Source organism: Lissotriton vulgaris, chromosome 6, assembly GCF_964263255.1.
Source record: "Lissotriton vulgaris chromosome 6, aLisVul1.2, whole genome shotgun sequence".
NCBI lineage: Eukaryota > Metazoa > Chordata > Amphibia > Caudata > Salamandridae > Lissotriton > Lissotriton vulgaris.
Window position 1 is genome coordinate 1,408,836,942 of NC_141694.1, and position 17,133 is coordinate 1,408,854,074.

Sequence of the window (17,133 nt, forward strand, 5' to 3'; positions counted from 1 at the left end):
TGAGTGGTGCTATAAACTAAATGAATCCGAGTGATAGTGGTTCTGGAGACTTGAGGGGCACTGTTAAAGGGTGGTAGTGAGTAAATCCGTGGCAGAAGTGATCATTGGGGGGGGGGGTGGTTCAACAAAGATTGTCGCACAGGACGTCACCAGTGTTAAAGCAGGCCCTGCTCCAAATCATGTTTGGCCCAGGGCCCGCAAAATCCATAAGAAGTCCCTGGGAGTAGGAAAACGTTGATGTATTAGTGCATAGAGGCCATCGAATAAAATGCAGAAAAAGGGAGATAAAAAAAATTAATTGGAGGATTAATATTCCCCATCAATATTGAAATGGGGACAATTTCAGGTGGGAGGGACTGAATTAAAGCCATTTTGGCTCTAAAAATCTGAAATGACCTGCCTGGATGGAGCCTGTTGGCATGAGGCAGTGTTAGCAATTCGAATTGTAGCATATGTTGCTAGCTTCAGAGTCAGACCTGTCTTAAGAAAGAGTTCTTCTCTCTAATGGTTTTCCGGGTGTTTTTCTGTGCCACCCCCCTCGAATATTAATCAGTGTCAAGGACTGTTGTTTTCGTGAAATCTATTTTGTTACTTTGTTTATATTACGCAACGCGTTCCACATGGTTCATTACCATGCTACGATCTCGCACAAAATAAACACAGTAAACGGATGGACTTTTAAGAAACGTGTGTGGCTCTGTATAGGTAGTCCCTCATACTCGGAGGGACACAAACAATCCGGAAACACGGCCAGGTGTCAAACGCGAGGGTTGTCATTCAGCTGTGGGAGGCGCGGCTGGAGGGCGGGCACTCCCGTGTGCCTCTGCCCTTCGCCCCCGGGCAGGTGCGGCCTCCGTTCCTCCTCTCCCGGCGCCTGCTCCAGTCACAGGCCCGCCCGGAGCCAATGAGGCGCCCCGCCGCTGCCGCCCGGCCCACCGGATCCCGCTCCGGCTGCCCGGCGCGCCGCCCCCTGGATGACAGGCTCCGATCACAGCACTGGAGTCCCCGCCCGCGCTGCTGTCACCGAGCCGGGACGGAGCGGAGGCGGGCAGGGAGCAGCGCCGCCCCCCGGGCCCGCTCAGCGTGATTCATCAGTCGAAGGCGGCGGTGCGCGATGGCAGCGGCTGCCTAGGGACCCGCAGCCTCCGGTACCCACCCCGTGCGCATGGAGGGGCACCCCCGGGCCGACAAGATGGAAGAGACGCTGAGGAGGCTGCAGAAGGAGGCGTCCGGGAGCAAGCACAAAGCCATCAAGGACTGCTGCGGCTCTGCCATAGGTGAGGGCGAGCGGTGGCACCGAGGCACCTGCGGGGGCGCACGGCCACATCCACAGCCTGGCACCTGAGCCCGGCGCGCAGCCGCTTCTATATCACCATTCACAGCCATGGGCAGCTCCGATGGAATCACAACACACACCTGAGCAGGAAGACAGACACCCTCACGTCCATCCAGCACTCTCCCCACCCAGACTGGAACAGCGTCCCAGTCAGACACAGCGCCTGAGCCAAGCACAGCGCCTCTTCACAACCACTCACAGCCCTTCTTCACAACCACGCACATCCCAGCACAGCCAGATTCAGTACTCTTCTGAGCCAGACTCGGTACTCTTCTCAGCCAGACTCGGTACTCTTCTCAGCCAGACTCAGTACTCTTCTCAGCCAGACTCAGTACTCTTCTCAGCCAGACACAGCGCCTCTTCCCAGCAACGCACAGCCCTTCTCCCCAACCACGCACAGACCTGTGCACAGCTAGACAGCACTCTTCTTCTCAGCCAGACACAGCGCCCCATCCCATCCAGGTATAGCGCCTCTCACAGCTCATTTCACTGCCAGGGCAGCACACGACCCCTGCATCCAGACAGACCACAGTAAGACACCCCACCCGAGCCAGGAAGCTTTCGCACATCCAGGTATCCAACAGAGACCCCTCACTCAGGGGCGGATTGGCAAGGCGGGCATTCGGGAATGGGCCGAAGGGCCGGTGCCTCAGTGCCCTCTGTGGGCCGTTTTTTTCCTCCCCTGTCCCAGTCCACAGAGAGTGGACTAGGAAAGGGGAGAAAAAAAAACGGCCCACAGAGGGCACTGAGACAGACAGAGAAAATAAAAGCAGCCTCGCTGTGCGGCTGGACAGCGATTGTCAGCTGTGGCCTCTCCTTCACCCCCTGCCCTGCCAAACAATCAGGCTGAGGCTGGGCTGGGGAGGGGTGATTGTTTGCAATAATCGGCCTCCATGGGGGCCAGGTGTTTCTCAGGCCTTTGAGCCATTTGCACCTCGGCCCCCTGGCGCCCATGCAGCCCAGAAACGGTGTTAGTCTTAGCACCTCGCCCACAGCCCTTCACATTCAGGGCATAGTGGGCGAGGAAGAATGGGTCTTGCTGTGGGGGCCTGGTGATGTTTGGAATTTTTTTGTTTTATTTATTTATTTATGCGATTTTCTATAGCGCGGACTTTACACAAAGGTGTCAGAGCGCTTCACACTAGGAACAGCAATAATACATGAGGAGAAAATTATAAGTGGACAAATTACAAAAGCAAACGTTAAGTTACATGAATCAAAAGTGACAATAGTGAGCAACCAAAATACAAAAGGAGCAAACAATACATTACAGGAGGAAAAAGAGATATGTGTGCAGATTACAAAAGCGTACAGAATACAAGTAGAGGTATAATACTGCAATTAATGGCAGACACTCCAGCACAAGAACAAACGTTACGTAGGCAATGGTGGTACTTGTGCAAGTATCTAAAGTAAACAAAAGTGAGAGGTAGCAAACAGTGTGTTACAAGAGAAAAGTGACGTGTGCAAGTTACAAAAGGGTACCATACACAGGTACAAGGGTAATACTACAGTAAATGGTAAACACTCAAACTGCAAGAACACACTGGGAAGGCACTTCCCATGCACCAGCTTCACCTCAGCCTCCCCCCTGGCTACCTGGCTACCTTGGACAGAAAGCTGTGTTTTGTGCTCCCCTGCCAGGACATTTTCCCAAGGCTTGGATGGTTGATTAATTTACTAATTGCAGGGGCCTTACCTCTGTTCATGTGCTCCTGAGCTGAAGGTCTGGGGAGGGCTGAGTAGGTTAGTAATAGCAGGGGCTTTGCTGCTTTTCAGGTACTCCTGTGCTGGAGGGCTGGAATAATTTTGTGACAAAAAGGGGCCTTGCTATTTTTTTTAGTTGCTCAGCATGTAGGCCATTGTCACCTTGGCCCTGTGTCGTGTGCAAGAACAGTATCCTCCCACTTTCATTCCTTGTCTGTGCAAATGGTGTTTCATGAAAGGGCACGCCCCTTGAATGTGGGCCACGCCCCTTAAATATGGGCCACGCCTCTTGAATGTGGGCCACTTTTTTCGTCAGTGCCCGGGCCGAATTGTGATCCCAATCCGACCCTGCCCTCACTCCCCCATCAGACTGTTGTAAAGTCACCCTTCAAGGGGCTATAATAGAAACACTCATCACAGCCCGTGTTGTGACTTCAGCAGAGGCACGCTTCACAGCAGGGGCCTTCACACATGCACTGGTCACTGCCCAGGGAGCTCCACGCCTCTGCAGGCCAACACTAGTCAGAGGGCATCGTATCCTGGCCTGCTGCCAGCGCCCAGCAGGGTGCCTTCATGATAGCTGACATTTAACATCATCCGTCTGTTCGGATGAGTTCACGCATGCAGCCGATGACAGCCCTGGCTGCAGACACCGCTGCTCATAACAAGCCGTGCTTCGCCCCAGAGGCAGGACAGGCAGCGGATGGGCACGCTATGTTGTTGCACTATCATTGTATTATGCATTGCATTGCTCTGTTCTTTCGTTATTTGAGTAGACAATGATGCATAAATGTCTTCTGTTCAAAGAAAATGTGTAACCGAGACGATGAGACTTGTACATCTAGCTTTACTAATAATGAGTAAAGTATTTGCCATGTTTTTAATTTTCAAAAGTAAAGGCTGTTTTCCATGTGTTCATTTTGCAAACCTCAACAGCTGATTTTTTTAAAACTTTCTTTTAAAGCCAAAATGGCTATCAGTGTATTAGTGTCTACTTATCCAATAGGACAATTGGGGTAGATTTTATGTCCTCAACAAAACAGGTGCCTCAAACAAATTCTTTTTGAAATACATGAACTTTCTATATGTATTTATCTATCATAAATTGGTTTGCTTGTAACAACCTGAGGCTGTTTTGGAACATCACATTCTATGCCCCTATTCGTTGCCCCCATTCTTTATACCTCCCACAACCATAGAAGATGCAAGCAGCCCAAAGTCTTGAGCAGCCACAATGTCGGTGGCGTAGCGAGCGAGTGAAACCACCCCCGAGAGTCATTGAATCCCATTATCTGTGATGCACATTCAGTCCAAACTCCTCAGCTTGCCATGTCGAGTGGTCTGGCAGGGAGCCCAGACCTCTTTGAAAACTTGGCCCGAGCCTTTACTCATCCAGATCTGTGGAGTCCACCATCTCCTTTCCACTTCCTGTCCCCCAGTTCACATAGCTGGGAATTGAAATCAGGGTGAAGTCATATGACCACCTAATTTGACAAACCTTGCCTGAAGCACTTCTGTATTTATAACTGAGGGTTACTTCTGTGACGAATAGTCCACTTCCTTAATAACATTACTGCAATCAGTAGGAACATTAATGCCTCTTCAGCCTCAATTACAAGTGGGCTGATAAATTCTGATATGAGTCGTACCTCGTGCTTATATGTTCTGAGGGGAATGCCTAAGAAATATCCATACTTCTGAAATTCGTGCAATATAAGCACCAGATTTACCATGTTATTCCTTGTCTACTGAGTATCAGCTCAGGATAGGACATAATTACGGCACACGGTTAATGCCTTACCTCCTCATGTGTTTATTTGTCACAGTCCATTTCAGAGCAATTGTAATCGGAGCAGAAATGTAAATATTCCCTCAAGCCACGATAAAAGGTTTGATCGAACGTGCATTAAAAAATATATAAATAATTTCCATGCGTAAATCCTGCATAAATAATGCATATGTCTTACCATATATATTGTTGCAAATTTCACAAGTGCCCGAGCACTAACCTGCTTTTATCATCATCATGGAAATGTGCCAGTTCAAAGTACTGTCATGCATTGATTCTGTTGGAGTGCACGTTCCTAATCCATGACTGACCAGAATCATATGTACAAATTGTAAGAAGCCATCTTTCCATGTAAGCAGCTGTTCTGGCATTTTCTGCTCGCAACAGGTTAATTTTTGCGAACTTGGGGGTTCTTGCACGCCAAAGAGGCTGGAACGTGTTTGCCATTTGCTTTTGGATGGCAGTGTTTTCATGGTCTAAATCTGCAGTTTATAGGTGGTCCTGGTGCCCCTTAAATCTGGTGGATTCACCAAAGGTATTTTTGTACCTCACACCAGGTATCACTGCTTGTGAGGTAATACTGCCAAACATTTGAAAAGAGCTTTTAAACAGGATGGGGTAGCAATTCTGCAACATTTTAACTTAACCATCATACTCTAAAGGATAGTACAGGTGAAACACATGAAGAGCTGAGTAGATCTAAAGACTGCTACCGGACCATCTGAGAGCTTATATGCAGCACTTTGAGGCCATTCTGAAGGCAGAGTAGGCCCTTTAGAAGCATCAGTAAGGAACACCATATCTTCATTGACACATTTTCCTTCTATGACAGCCTAATTACACTACTGTGTGTGGTCCTAGACAGCTAGGGCCTGTGTCCACACACTGTGTCCAGATCACATCCTCAACCAAGTGGCGACCAACCACATGACAAGTTATGGTGCTTCGAGTAAAAGTTGGTTTCCTTGGTGCTTTTTGGGAATATGTGGGAAGAAAGGTATTGAATATGAAATGTTGTATGATAGAGATGTTGTGTGAAGTGCATGAGGTTCAAAGCCATGCTTCAAACATAATATGGCGAACATTGCTGTGCTTGAATGTGAGAGTTGTTCTGGAAAGTATGAGAATAGACAGATTTGTGCATGTCTACTTACTAATATATATATGTGTGTATATATATATATAATATATATATATATTCTGCATCGTGCGATTATATTGATGGGAAGAGTCTTATTTTAAGGGCTCTCTGGAATTTTAGGTGATTATCAATGATTCTTATTTGTGCCCGGATTAGTTAGAAAGTTCTGCTGTCGGGCGGAAAAGGAGCTTCCACCTGTGTGGGAATTTTTAAAGGGTGTCCTGATTAGGAGCATGTCCAGGCTGGCTTGCAGTAGGGTTGTGTGATGATGGGTTTGGAGTTTTCGTTGAAGGAAGATTTGTCCAGTTGCATAGATTACTTGAAGAACAACGCTTCTTGCTTTAAATGTGATCCGTCTAGCTACCTGCAGGCAGTGAAGGGATGTGATGCCAGTTGTGTTATGGAATCACACAGGTAGCTGGAGGAGCTGTCTAGCATCTGCATTCTGGATCCTCTGTAGTGTCTGAAGAAGTAAGAGTGATGCTGCAAGTTATATCCATTAGCATAAAAAGAATGGGGTAATAATAAAGTGATGGTAGCTTGAAGTTATGACGTCAGGTAATGGACCGAGATAGACCTTGAACAGGAGGGGAGCTATGGTTGAACTTTGTGGTGTGACAACTGGGGAATTGAAGGGAAAAAGTGAGATGATGCGTTATCTGTCAACAAGATAGGAGGTAAACCATTTCTGGTCAGTTCCTATATTTCTATGTTTCTGTGTCTGTGAAGGCGTTTAGGGTGATGACGCTGATCTATGAGGTATGGAGGAGTAGGAGTGCCACTACTTCATTTGAGTCAGTGCTAATTTGTATATCACCCCATGCCTCTGTCCATTCTGCTTCATTGTCAAAGCCAGGACAGAATCATTTTTGATATTCCGAGAGCAGAATATTACCTTCACCAAATGCTGAAATTGGATTGAACCCAGACGTTTCAATGAGATTACCTAGAAATGGACAGATTGATGTTAGTAGGTAGATACCTCTGGTTGGGATGGCAGCAGAACGTTTGTTTAAGTAGGGTGTCTTTGAATATATGTTAGCCATGGGTCTGTTAGTTATCCGAATGAGCCACAGACGTTTATGATGTGGATGAGGTATTCGGGTGGTAGAGGGTTAAAGAGATTTAGGCCATGATTACGTTTTGGAGTAAGTGAAGGGGTGGGTGGTGGAGACGAGTTTGCCTCTTTTTTTCTTTTCAAAGTATTTTTCGATGTCTTTTTCTCTTTTGATTAAGTGAAAGGATCCAGAATCTCATAGTCCATGATTGGGCCACTTTCAGGTAAAGGAATTCTGGATTCAGGAATTCATAGATTAATTTATATAGTTTTCTAGATAATTAAGAGGCTACTGAAAAATTGTGCGAGTAATGGAATATTCTTGCTGTTTTGATGGTGGGGGTGTAGGTGATTGAATGGCACTGGAGTGCTGATTTTTCATTATTGTAATGACATTTCTTCAAGATCCTGCTGCTTGATTTTACTGCTTTTACTTCCAGTGCCAACCAGCCAAATTTCCTAGACTGCTGATGGGCTGAGATGGATTCGAGTACTTTAAGTTTGTCTCAAACAGTTGTTCAAATCTTGATGGGTGGAGCCAGGGTTGCCAAACTGGTGATTAAGGAGCAAGGTAGTGTTGGGCATATTAGGGAGATTTAAATAGATCCTCCATGTTTTGATGCTTTTTCAGTAGCTTGTTGAAAGACTTGTTTTCAGTGCAGCAGTAGAGAGGTGGCTGGTCAGAGAGGCCACGTCTTGGTTACAAGATGCTGTTAGGACAGGCAAATATTGCATTAGGAGAACGTTCAAATGGGTGGAACCAGAGGCCTGTACTAGAAAATTAATCAGTTTAAGGTCAGATGGTAGGCCATTGGTTTGTAATGAGTCCTGCCTAATAAAACAGGTGTTAGAGTCTGAGAATAAGCAAAGGTTTAGCTGCTGAAATGTAGCCTCAGCAGAGCAGTCCAGAAAAGGGATCTGTAAATCTAGAGAAATGCACGTCTCGGTTAGCGATGCGGGGCTTCGGACAAACATTAACTCTCATTCTAGGGTGGTTTCTCAGTCAGGTTGAAGAGCTGCTGTAGACAATGACTAGACCACAAGCAGCCTTTTTGGCTAAATTATTTTTTTGGAGCATCTTCCATCCAGCAGGGTGTAACATGGGTGGGGCATCATCGCTTAGTCATGTTTCTGTCACTAATAGTAGTTCATAGCAATTTTCTGATGTCATTTCATGGATGCTAACACTATTCTGGTGAATTGATCATGAATTAAGGAGTGATCAGGAGAGAAAGTGAGAGGATTTTAGCATTTTGGAGCTGTCATTAAGAGGCTACGGAATGTTAAAATCAGTCCATTTCAACCACATAATTTGTGTTTGTTTATCCCACAAGCCTGTGGTGCTTTGTATAAACTGGTAGCTGACCTGTCAGAATGCAGTTTTTTCCCCCAAGAGGTTTAAATCAATAACTGTTGATTGGAACTCAATGTAAAAAGACAAATCGACTAAACATTAATCATTGTGACTCAGCAAACTCCATGCTGCTTAAAATGCAATTATATTTAAAAACAGCTAATGCGTGCAACCAAAAACATAAAAACTTATCAAAATTGAAAGCCTTCTTGGACTAAAGAATTATAATAAAAGCTTTGCAGATAGTTGCCCTTCCCTGCTGTCAAAAGTATGGATTATGGGATCAAGATTATATCTACACTATCTATGGCAGGGCTTTCAGTAGCTGATAAATTAAAGGGGCCGATAGACATCAGAAGCGGCATCCTGTCAACACGTGCAGGGTTTACCTCCCTGGAATGTATAATGCATTCGGATTGGCCTTCACTGATGCCTGTCAGGCTCTACCTACAGCTCAGATAAACAAACAAATCTGTCTTTCTGACCCTCCATATTGACCAAAAGCCAGTCCCTGTTGTGTGTTTAAAAAACAACAAACAAACAAATAAACAACAAAAAAACCTAAGTGTCTAATTTGACTCTTCACTTACTATGATTGGTCAATTCAATGCAGTGGTTAGTTCCTTTTTTTCCAACTGGGCTCTTTGAAGCATATTCTTTTCGTTCTTATTTCTTCGTAAAGTGCAAAAAAACCTTCATTTCAGTGAGGGTGATAGAAGCAACCTTGATTTGTCTCAATGGGATGTGTGCAAGCTCACACTGGCGAAAAATATTGGCGATAGGCTAGAACTGAGCCTAAGGAACAGGGAGCATATTTCTTCTGCCCTAGCCTCTTTGCACTGGTTGCCTGGATTTTCAAGTGGTACAACACCTGCTGTTCGTTGAGAACCAGGGGCCAACATCCTCTTGAGGTCCCCAAATTCCATGTGAAGTCTCTGGGTGGTAGGGCTTTCTCAGAGGTGCAGCCCCAACATGGAATTCTCTCCCACTTGCACTAATCCTAGATTTCTAGTCCAATTTACTGACATACAGGAAGGCTCCGAAGACTTGGTTCTACCCTTGTTCCTGTTAATAGTTTTTCCAGCCTGGTGTGGTAGTAGGCCACATCTATTTCTTTTATTTCCATGATTTTCTGTCTTGCCAACCTGTATATTGTGAGATCATCTGTAGAACATGCTTTTGTCATACCTAGAATTGTTTGATGTAATTTAGAATTGTGGGGGTTTGGTTGCTGGGGAGAAGACGGTTGGATCTGGAGGAGTTGGGATGTTGGTCTAGCTGTTCCTGTGGGTTTTGTGGTATATGAATTAAAATATACTTTTCACAAACCTTTTCTACGCCTGATGCTCATCTTTATATTGGCGACGAGGGAAACTTGAACAAGACCCACTGAACATGCCGGCTAATTGAAATTTCTGGACTTCGTTTTCTTCACGATCCAGAGATCAAGCCCAAAGACTTCTCCTCGATTTTTTTTCATTTATTCTAGCCTTCGGGCGAAATTTCTACTACAAACAAGGTATTTTTGCTGTAATTGTACCTGTTTTAAGCTTTCTGGCACTCTTGATCTGTCCGTTAATTCAACTGTGCCTCGGAGTTCCAGCGCGCTCTGCCAAGCCTGCTCTTCGTCATTGTGCGCTTCAACACTGCGCTCCAGTGACATCATCACGCATCTACGTGGGGCGGCCATCTTATCTTCAATCACTTTCGTGCGTGTCAGCGCTGCGCTCCAGTGATTTCACCACGCACGCTTCGTCGCTTCAGCCTTCATAGCGGTATTGTGTGTCGGCGTGTTTTCGCTACGCTTACTGGAACTGTGGTGAGATTCCTTTATTTATACTTGTGTACAGCGCTACATCAGTGACGCGCACACTTACTCCTTTCATTATTTCTTCAAGCCGTTTTGCGCAAACATATTTTTTTTAACCGTCAGTGATGCGCACACTTTTACAATCCTTTTGATGACTGCAAGCGCATTTTCAGTGGTGCGCACACTTTAACCATTTCGTGGATAGCTCACCTCATCTTTACTATTCATAGACTATTATATTATTGCAGTTCTGTGTTACATATTTAGCGCATTTTCAGTGGTGCGCACACTTTAAATTTGGTTGCATTTAAGACATCATTTTTCTTCATGAGGTACATTTCCTTGTCCACGTGAGCTCATATTTAATTCTCTGTTTGGAAAGGCGATTTCTTATCAGATATTTTGAACTTGGCTCCTGATTGTTTTACAATTCCCTATTTGCGCATTTGTATTTATACCATATTCTCTTAACTTTGTCAATATCTCCCTTGACTTTGTTTCATTTCTCCATTCATTCAGAATATGGCTAATGCGCAAATCTGTAATCAACCCACAATTTTTCTACAAATTCCAGGTAAGCCTAAATTGGAATGGAAGAAGTGGTTTGAAAGCTTTGAGAACTACATTGTAGCTATTGATGGTTCTAAATTTTCTCCAGAAAGACTTAAAGCCATCTTATTCAGTTATTTGGGCTCTGCTGCCATTGAAATTTTTAAAAACTTAATTCCCATTCCACCACCTACTGGCGGTGGTGAAGGATGGAACCCTTATAAAGAAGCCGTAGCCAGACTGGAGAAACAATTTCAAGATGAGCCTAATGTCCTTATTGAAAGACATGCTTTTCACAAAAGGAAGCAATTTCCTGATGAGACTATTGAAGAGTATGTCGCTGCTTTAAGAGTTCTAGTTGCTAATTGCGCCTATGGTGCTACTGTTCATTACTGTATTAGAGATCAGTTAATTTTTGAATGCGAATCCAAAAAGGTTCAGGAAAGACTTTTAGCGTGTCGCAATCCGACACTTAGTGAAGCTATTGATTTAGCCAAAGGTGTTGAGAGATCCATTTTGTCCTCTAAAGTCATTTCTGCTGAAAGTTCCAAAACTATTTCACCTGTTTGTACTGTGCAATTTTCCAACAAAGGAAAGATGGGTTTGAAACAAGTTTCTAATAATAAGTTTTCTTGCTATAGGTGTGGTTCCAAAACACATTTAGCCAATAATGCCAACTGTCCTGCTATCAAAAAGAAATGTGTTACTTGTGGTAAAGTTGGCCATTTTTCTTCTGTTTGCCATGCACCCAAAAAAATTTCCAATTCTTCTAATTCAGTGGTTAGTAATATTGATGTTGTTGAAGAGGATTTGCAGAATATGATGTTAGCTATCTATGACAATATTTTTGAGTATTCTGTGAACAACATCAATCTACCGTTTAAGGCACCTTTAGGTATTGTGTTAATTGGTGACGTTTCGCTCCAAGCCATGGCTGATTCAGGTTCACCGATTACCATTTTATCTGATGTGTTTTTCAAGGAGAATTGGAAAAACGTGAATCTCCATAAATCTGACATCAACCCCAAGGCTTTCGGCAACTTTGATATTACCATGTTAGGTTACTTTGAAAGTTCACTAGAATTTGAATCCAGGAAATTTTTTACTAAGATTTACGTTGCCATTGATGGTAAGAACATAGTTGGGTGGTTTGATTTAGGCAGACTAGGTGTAATTTTGTGTCCTGGTTCTGAACGTCCTCTGCAACTCAGAGATTTTGATGTTAACAATGTCTACATGGACAAGTATAGTCTTGATATTATTCTCAAAAGACATTCTAATGTTTTTAAAAATGTTGTTGGCCAAGTCAAAGGCTACATGCATAAAATTAAGTTAAAGAAAAATGCAGTTCCTGTTCAACATAAGGTACGCATAGTTCCGCTCGGCATGCGTGAGAAATTGAAGGTCCACCTTGATACCTTATGTTCTGAAGGCATTATTGAGTCTACGGATAGTTCTGAATGGGTGTCAGCTATTGTTTTGGCACTTAAAAAGAACCAAGATTTGAGGCTGTGTGTTGATTTGAGGTCTCTCAATAAGAATATTGTTGTTGACACACATCCTTTACCCCGCATTCAGGACATGTTGTCAGCTGTGAATGGTGCCAAATTTTTTTCTATTATAGACCTCAAATCTGCCTATCATCAGGTTCTCCTTGATGATTCTTCCAAGGATCTTACTACTTTTACTACACCCTTTGGTTTGTACAGATTTTTAAGGATGCCATTTGGTTTGGCATCCGCCGCTAGCGTGTTCCAGAAGCTTATTGAGAATTTATTTCATGGCATTTCTGGTGTTCAATCATTCCAGGATGATATTTTGATTTTTGCAGAAACAGGTGATCAGCACAATGTTATTCTTAATAAGGTTCTTGGAATTCTTGGCTCTAAAGGTATGACTGTCAGCAAAGAGAAGTGCAAATTTTTGGTTGAAGAGCTAAATTACTTAGGACATCGTATCACGGCTGATGGCATTTTTCCCAAAGAGGATTTAGTCAATACCTTGGATAAAATTAGCACTCCCAAAGACAAAGATTCCTTACGTTCTTTCTTAGGTTTGGGAGAGTACTATTCTAGGTTCGTTAAAGGTTATGCGCTAGTGGTAGAACCCCTCAGACAGCTACTTAGAAAAGGTGTTCAATTTACTTGGAGCAAAGTTCATGATGAGGCTTTTGCCAGTGTCAAAAAACTCATTTCCAAAGCACCTGGTCTTAAGACTTTTGATCCCCAGGGCAAATCTTTCGTCACTGTGGATGCAAGCACAGTGGGCCTTGGTGCTGTGTTTACTCAAGTGGTGGATGGTAGAGAAAGAGTGATTTCTTTTATTTCAAGGGCTATTCGTGGTGCTGAGAAGCACTATAGTACTATTGAAAAGGAGGCCTTAGCTTGTGTTTGGGCTGTCGAAAAGTTCAAGAGTTTTTTGTGGGGCAGGCCTTTTATCCTTGTCACCGATCACAAACCCCTTGTTTTCATGATGGATGGTGTCAGGAGTGGTAAGGCGTCATCCAGACTCGTCAGACTGATTGCTAGACTACAGGAGTACAACTTCGAGACACAACATATTCCTGGTGGTAAAAATTTTACTGCTGATTGTCTGTCTAGACTTCCTCCTTTTGAAGAAGACAATAATGACATTTTAGATCAGCATGAATGTGTTGTAGCTCTAGTTGATGCTGTGAGTTCCTTTGAATCTAGTGTTTCTGAGAAGGATTGGCTTGAAGCTATGGACAGGGATGTGCTGCTTAGTAAAGTCAAGAAATTTGTTGGTGAGGGTTGGCCACCCATTAGGAATTTGGAGGATAAGTTGAGGAGTTTTGCTCAGATTGCCGATGAGCTAAGCATTGAGGATAATATTTTGTTACGTCAAGATCTGTTTATTCCTCCTGAAGATTTAAGAAACAAGCTTATCAAGCTTGCTCATGCTGGTCATCCCGGAATTTCTGGCACCAAGAGGATCCTCAAGAACTTTTACTGGTGGCCTGGCATGGATTCTGGTATTGAGAAGGTTATTGATGATTGTTCTGTTTGCGTTAGAGCTGATAAACATTGGAAAGTTTCGACTCAACCATTATCCCTCAGAGAGGGTGCTGTTGGTCCTTGGGATAAAATTTCCATTGACTTTTCCGGTCCCTTTGAATGTTTAGGTAGGGAGAAAAGGTTTTCTATTGTGGTCATAGATAATTTTTCAAAGTGGATTTATCTCACTTTTGTGGAACATCCCAATACTGATGCTGTCATTGACTTTTTGAGTTTTATTTTCAGTTTGGAAGGAGCTCCCAATCTCATCTTGTCTGATAATGGGGTGCAATTTGTTTCCAAGAAAATGAAAGATTTCTTGGAAAAGTTTGGTGTAAAATCTGAAACCACTCCTTTGTATTGTCCCAGGGCCAATGGTCAAGTTGAAAGGGCCAATAGGTTTGTTAAAGAGGGCATTCAGGCTGCTCTAGAGAGCAAATTGGATGTTCTACCATTTTTGAAAGAGAAACTGTGGAGTTACCATGTTACTCCTAATTCTTCTACGGGGTTTTCCTCTTATTTACTGATGAGAGGTAGACATGCTAAATCTGTTTTAAGACCTAACTTTGTCAAGGGTGTCAGGGCTGATGTCAATATGCGTAGCATCATTGGTGAGGTCAAACAGAACATTTGTGAGTCGCGTATGGCTGGCAAAATCTATCATGATGCCTCTCTCAAGTCTAAAGATAAGATTATCAAGGTTGGTGACTGGGTTCGTGTGGTGAAACCTTCTTTATCTAGTAAAGGTTCTTCTAAATTTTCCAACCCATTTCAGGTGGAGAAGGTTACTGATTCTGCTGTTTTTCTTTCTGAGAAGGGTTGGTGGAGCAAGGGTTCAGTTATTCTTCTCAAACCTGGGCAAGAACGTTTTTTTGCTGTAGATGAGGATGGTGGTTGTGTGTGGAATGATCTTTTGCAAAGTAAGGTGTCTCGTGCTGCAGATGTATCTACTGATGGATCTGCCCATGATGCTTGCTCTGATGCTGCTGTTTCTCCTGAAATTGTTGTTTCAGGAGAGGGTCCAGGAACTTCTTCTGTTCCTGTCTCTGTTCCTGTCCCTAACATGCAGGAGTCCTCAGGGTCCTCCTCTCTATTGGATTCCTCCTCTCATAAAAGGATTTCTAAAATTCCTAAGAAGTTTGATGATTATGTTTTGGATGTTTAATTTATTTTGTTGTTCTTTTGTTTGTAAAAAGATACATGTGGTAGTAGGCCACATCTATTTCTTTTATTTCCATGATTTTCTGTCTTGCCAACCTGTATATTGTGAGATCATCTGTAGAACATGCTTTTGTCATACCTAGAATTGTTTGATGTAATTTAGAATTGTGGGGGTTTGGTTGCTGGGGAGAAGACGGTTGGATCTGGAGGAGTTGGGATGTTGGTCTAGCTGTTCCTGTGGGTTTTGTGGTATATGAATTAAAATATACTTTTCACAAACCTTTTCTACGCCTGATGCTCATCTTTATACCTGGTTATTTAGTTTCAGGTTTTCGAGCCTTTGGTTTTCTTTCGATGCCGCTTTGCATGTAATGTTGCAAAAGGATTAACTAACATAACCTCAGGATGGAAGGCTGAGTTGGTCCTGCCAGGATTCAAAACCTCATAACTGGTTTTGCATAGCCAAGGGTAGCGGCTGGCGCTCAATTCACAAGGCCTTCTTAGCTGTTAACATAACGAGAGGGGTAAACCCGGAAGTGCCGCATGCTTGAGCATGATGGTGGAAGCTCACATAAATGATTGCCTTTATAGCAGGAACAGTAGCTGAACGTGACAACGACTGATATGCATTCCCGACAGATTGGAGGCGGCTGCAGTGTAGGCTGGGAGTGTGATCAATTAATATGCAGCGGAAATTGTAGGCTTGAGGATGAAAAGCTTTTTAATGTGAAATATGGGAGATGGCCTGATTTTGCAAATATCAGATAATGCTTTAGCTGCAAGTACAGGAAACACAAGGGGTTTCCATTCAATTTCAGCTTCCTTCACAGCAAGTGGAGGGCTGGCTGTTTTAGCCTGTGTGAGAACTCTTCTTTAAAAACAGGTGATTAAGCTCCTTGGAGCAGCTCCAGCTTTAAGGAGACAGTGGGGGGTTGGGGGGAGGACGCTGTCTTGCTTTATGATGTGCATCTCCTGCCCCTAATCTCCCCATCAGGCAGCCATGCTTGAGGACTAAACTTTGGCTTGATAGGGCCACTGTAGACGCACTTCCTGTGAAAAAGCCTCTGCTGTCTTCAGCACCACGCATCTCAGGCAGGTTCGAATGAGTCACTTCCGCCACTGCTGCACAAGGCGATCACCGTGGCCTCTGGCAAGCGATGAGTTCCTTGGGTGACGTGAATGTCACAGTTGTCATGGTAATCATGGAAGCCATAATTGTATTGTTTTTGCCTGTTTGCTGTTCCATAGTTTGGCACTGAGATACACATGTAGAATCTTTTTTGCATTTGCTAGCAGTGCAAATAGGCAATTTCGGCCTTTTGCGAATGCAAAATAGCCTTTCAAGATGTATGAAAGGCTTTGTAGATGCAATTTTAGATAAAAATTGCGACAACAAATAGGGAAACACAGTTTGTGATTCCCTTAGCACATGTACCAAGCCTTTTCTAAATGCAAACTGGGCATTTAGGAGAATGCTATTACCATCGACGATGGCAACCATGTGCAAATTTAGAAAAATGTAAAATATGCATTTTTCAAAGTGCCAAACCATTCGCACCTATGGGGCTTTGGTAGTGTGACCAGATTTTGAGAGCCAAAAACCGGGACCTGCCAGAAATAAAAATAGGACTAAAGCTTTTAGTCTTACTTCTATATCTGTCCGGTTCCTCCAGTTTTTGCGGAGCCTTGCAAATGTGTTTGTGTGTGCGCGTGCACACACACACACACACGCACACACACACACACACACTTGCAAGGCTCCACAAAAACGGGAACACGCACATATATACACACATATATACCCTTAGTTTTTAAACATTTACAGAACTATCTTCAGTATTGGATTGGAAACCAAAATCAGATATGGCTACTGACAGAAATGATCACACTAGTCACTACTGCAGGAGACAACAATTATAATGCACAGCTCTCAAGTTTCATATTTCAGTGCTGGAGTAGGCCATCTAGCCCAGGAATTTTCGATTTATTCTTATAGTCCTAATTTTATATTGGTTAAAATAGGACTGCATATTCCAGAATGCAACGAGAAAACCCAGACTAGATTATCAACTAGTACACGAATCTGTGTATTTTGAGAATTCTGATTACAGGGTGTGGGAGTTTTCATGGTTGGGCCATGTAAGCCCATTGAACTCTGCAGGTAGCCTTATTTATATTCAGTCAACCTGAAGATACGAGTGAGGCAAAATGGCCA

The 17,133-nt window shown here is 43.6% G+C and overlaps 1 protein-coding gene across 2 annotated transcripts in view; it reads left to right on the top strand.

Moving 5' to 3' along the window:
• The first annotated feature begins 879 nt into the window (after positions 1–879).
• ARFGEF3 (ARFGEF family member 3) overlaps positions 880–17,133 on the top strand; it is a 475,184-nt gene continuing 458,930 nt past the window's right edge. For both annotated transcript variants that reach the window (XM_086927524.1, XM_086927525.1), the window contains exon 1: positions 880–1,277. In XM_086927524.1, the coding sequence (XP_086783650.1) occupies positions 1,166–1,277 (112 nt within the window). In that variant the 5' untranslated portion in view covers positions 880–1,165. The remainder of the gene's footprint in view (positions 1,278–17,133) is intronic.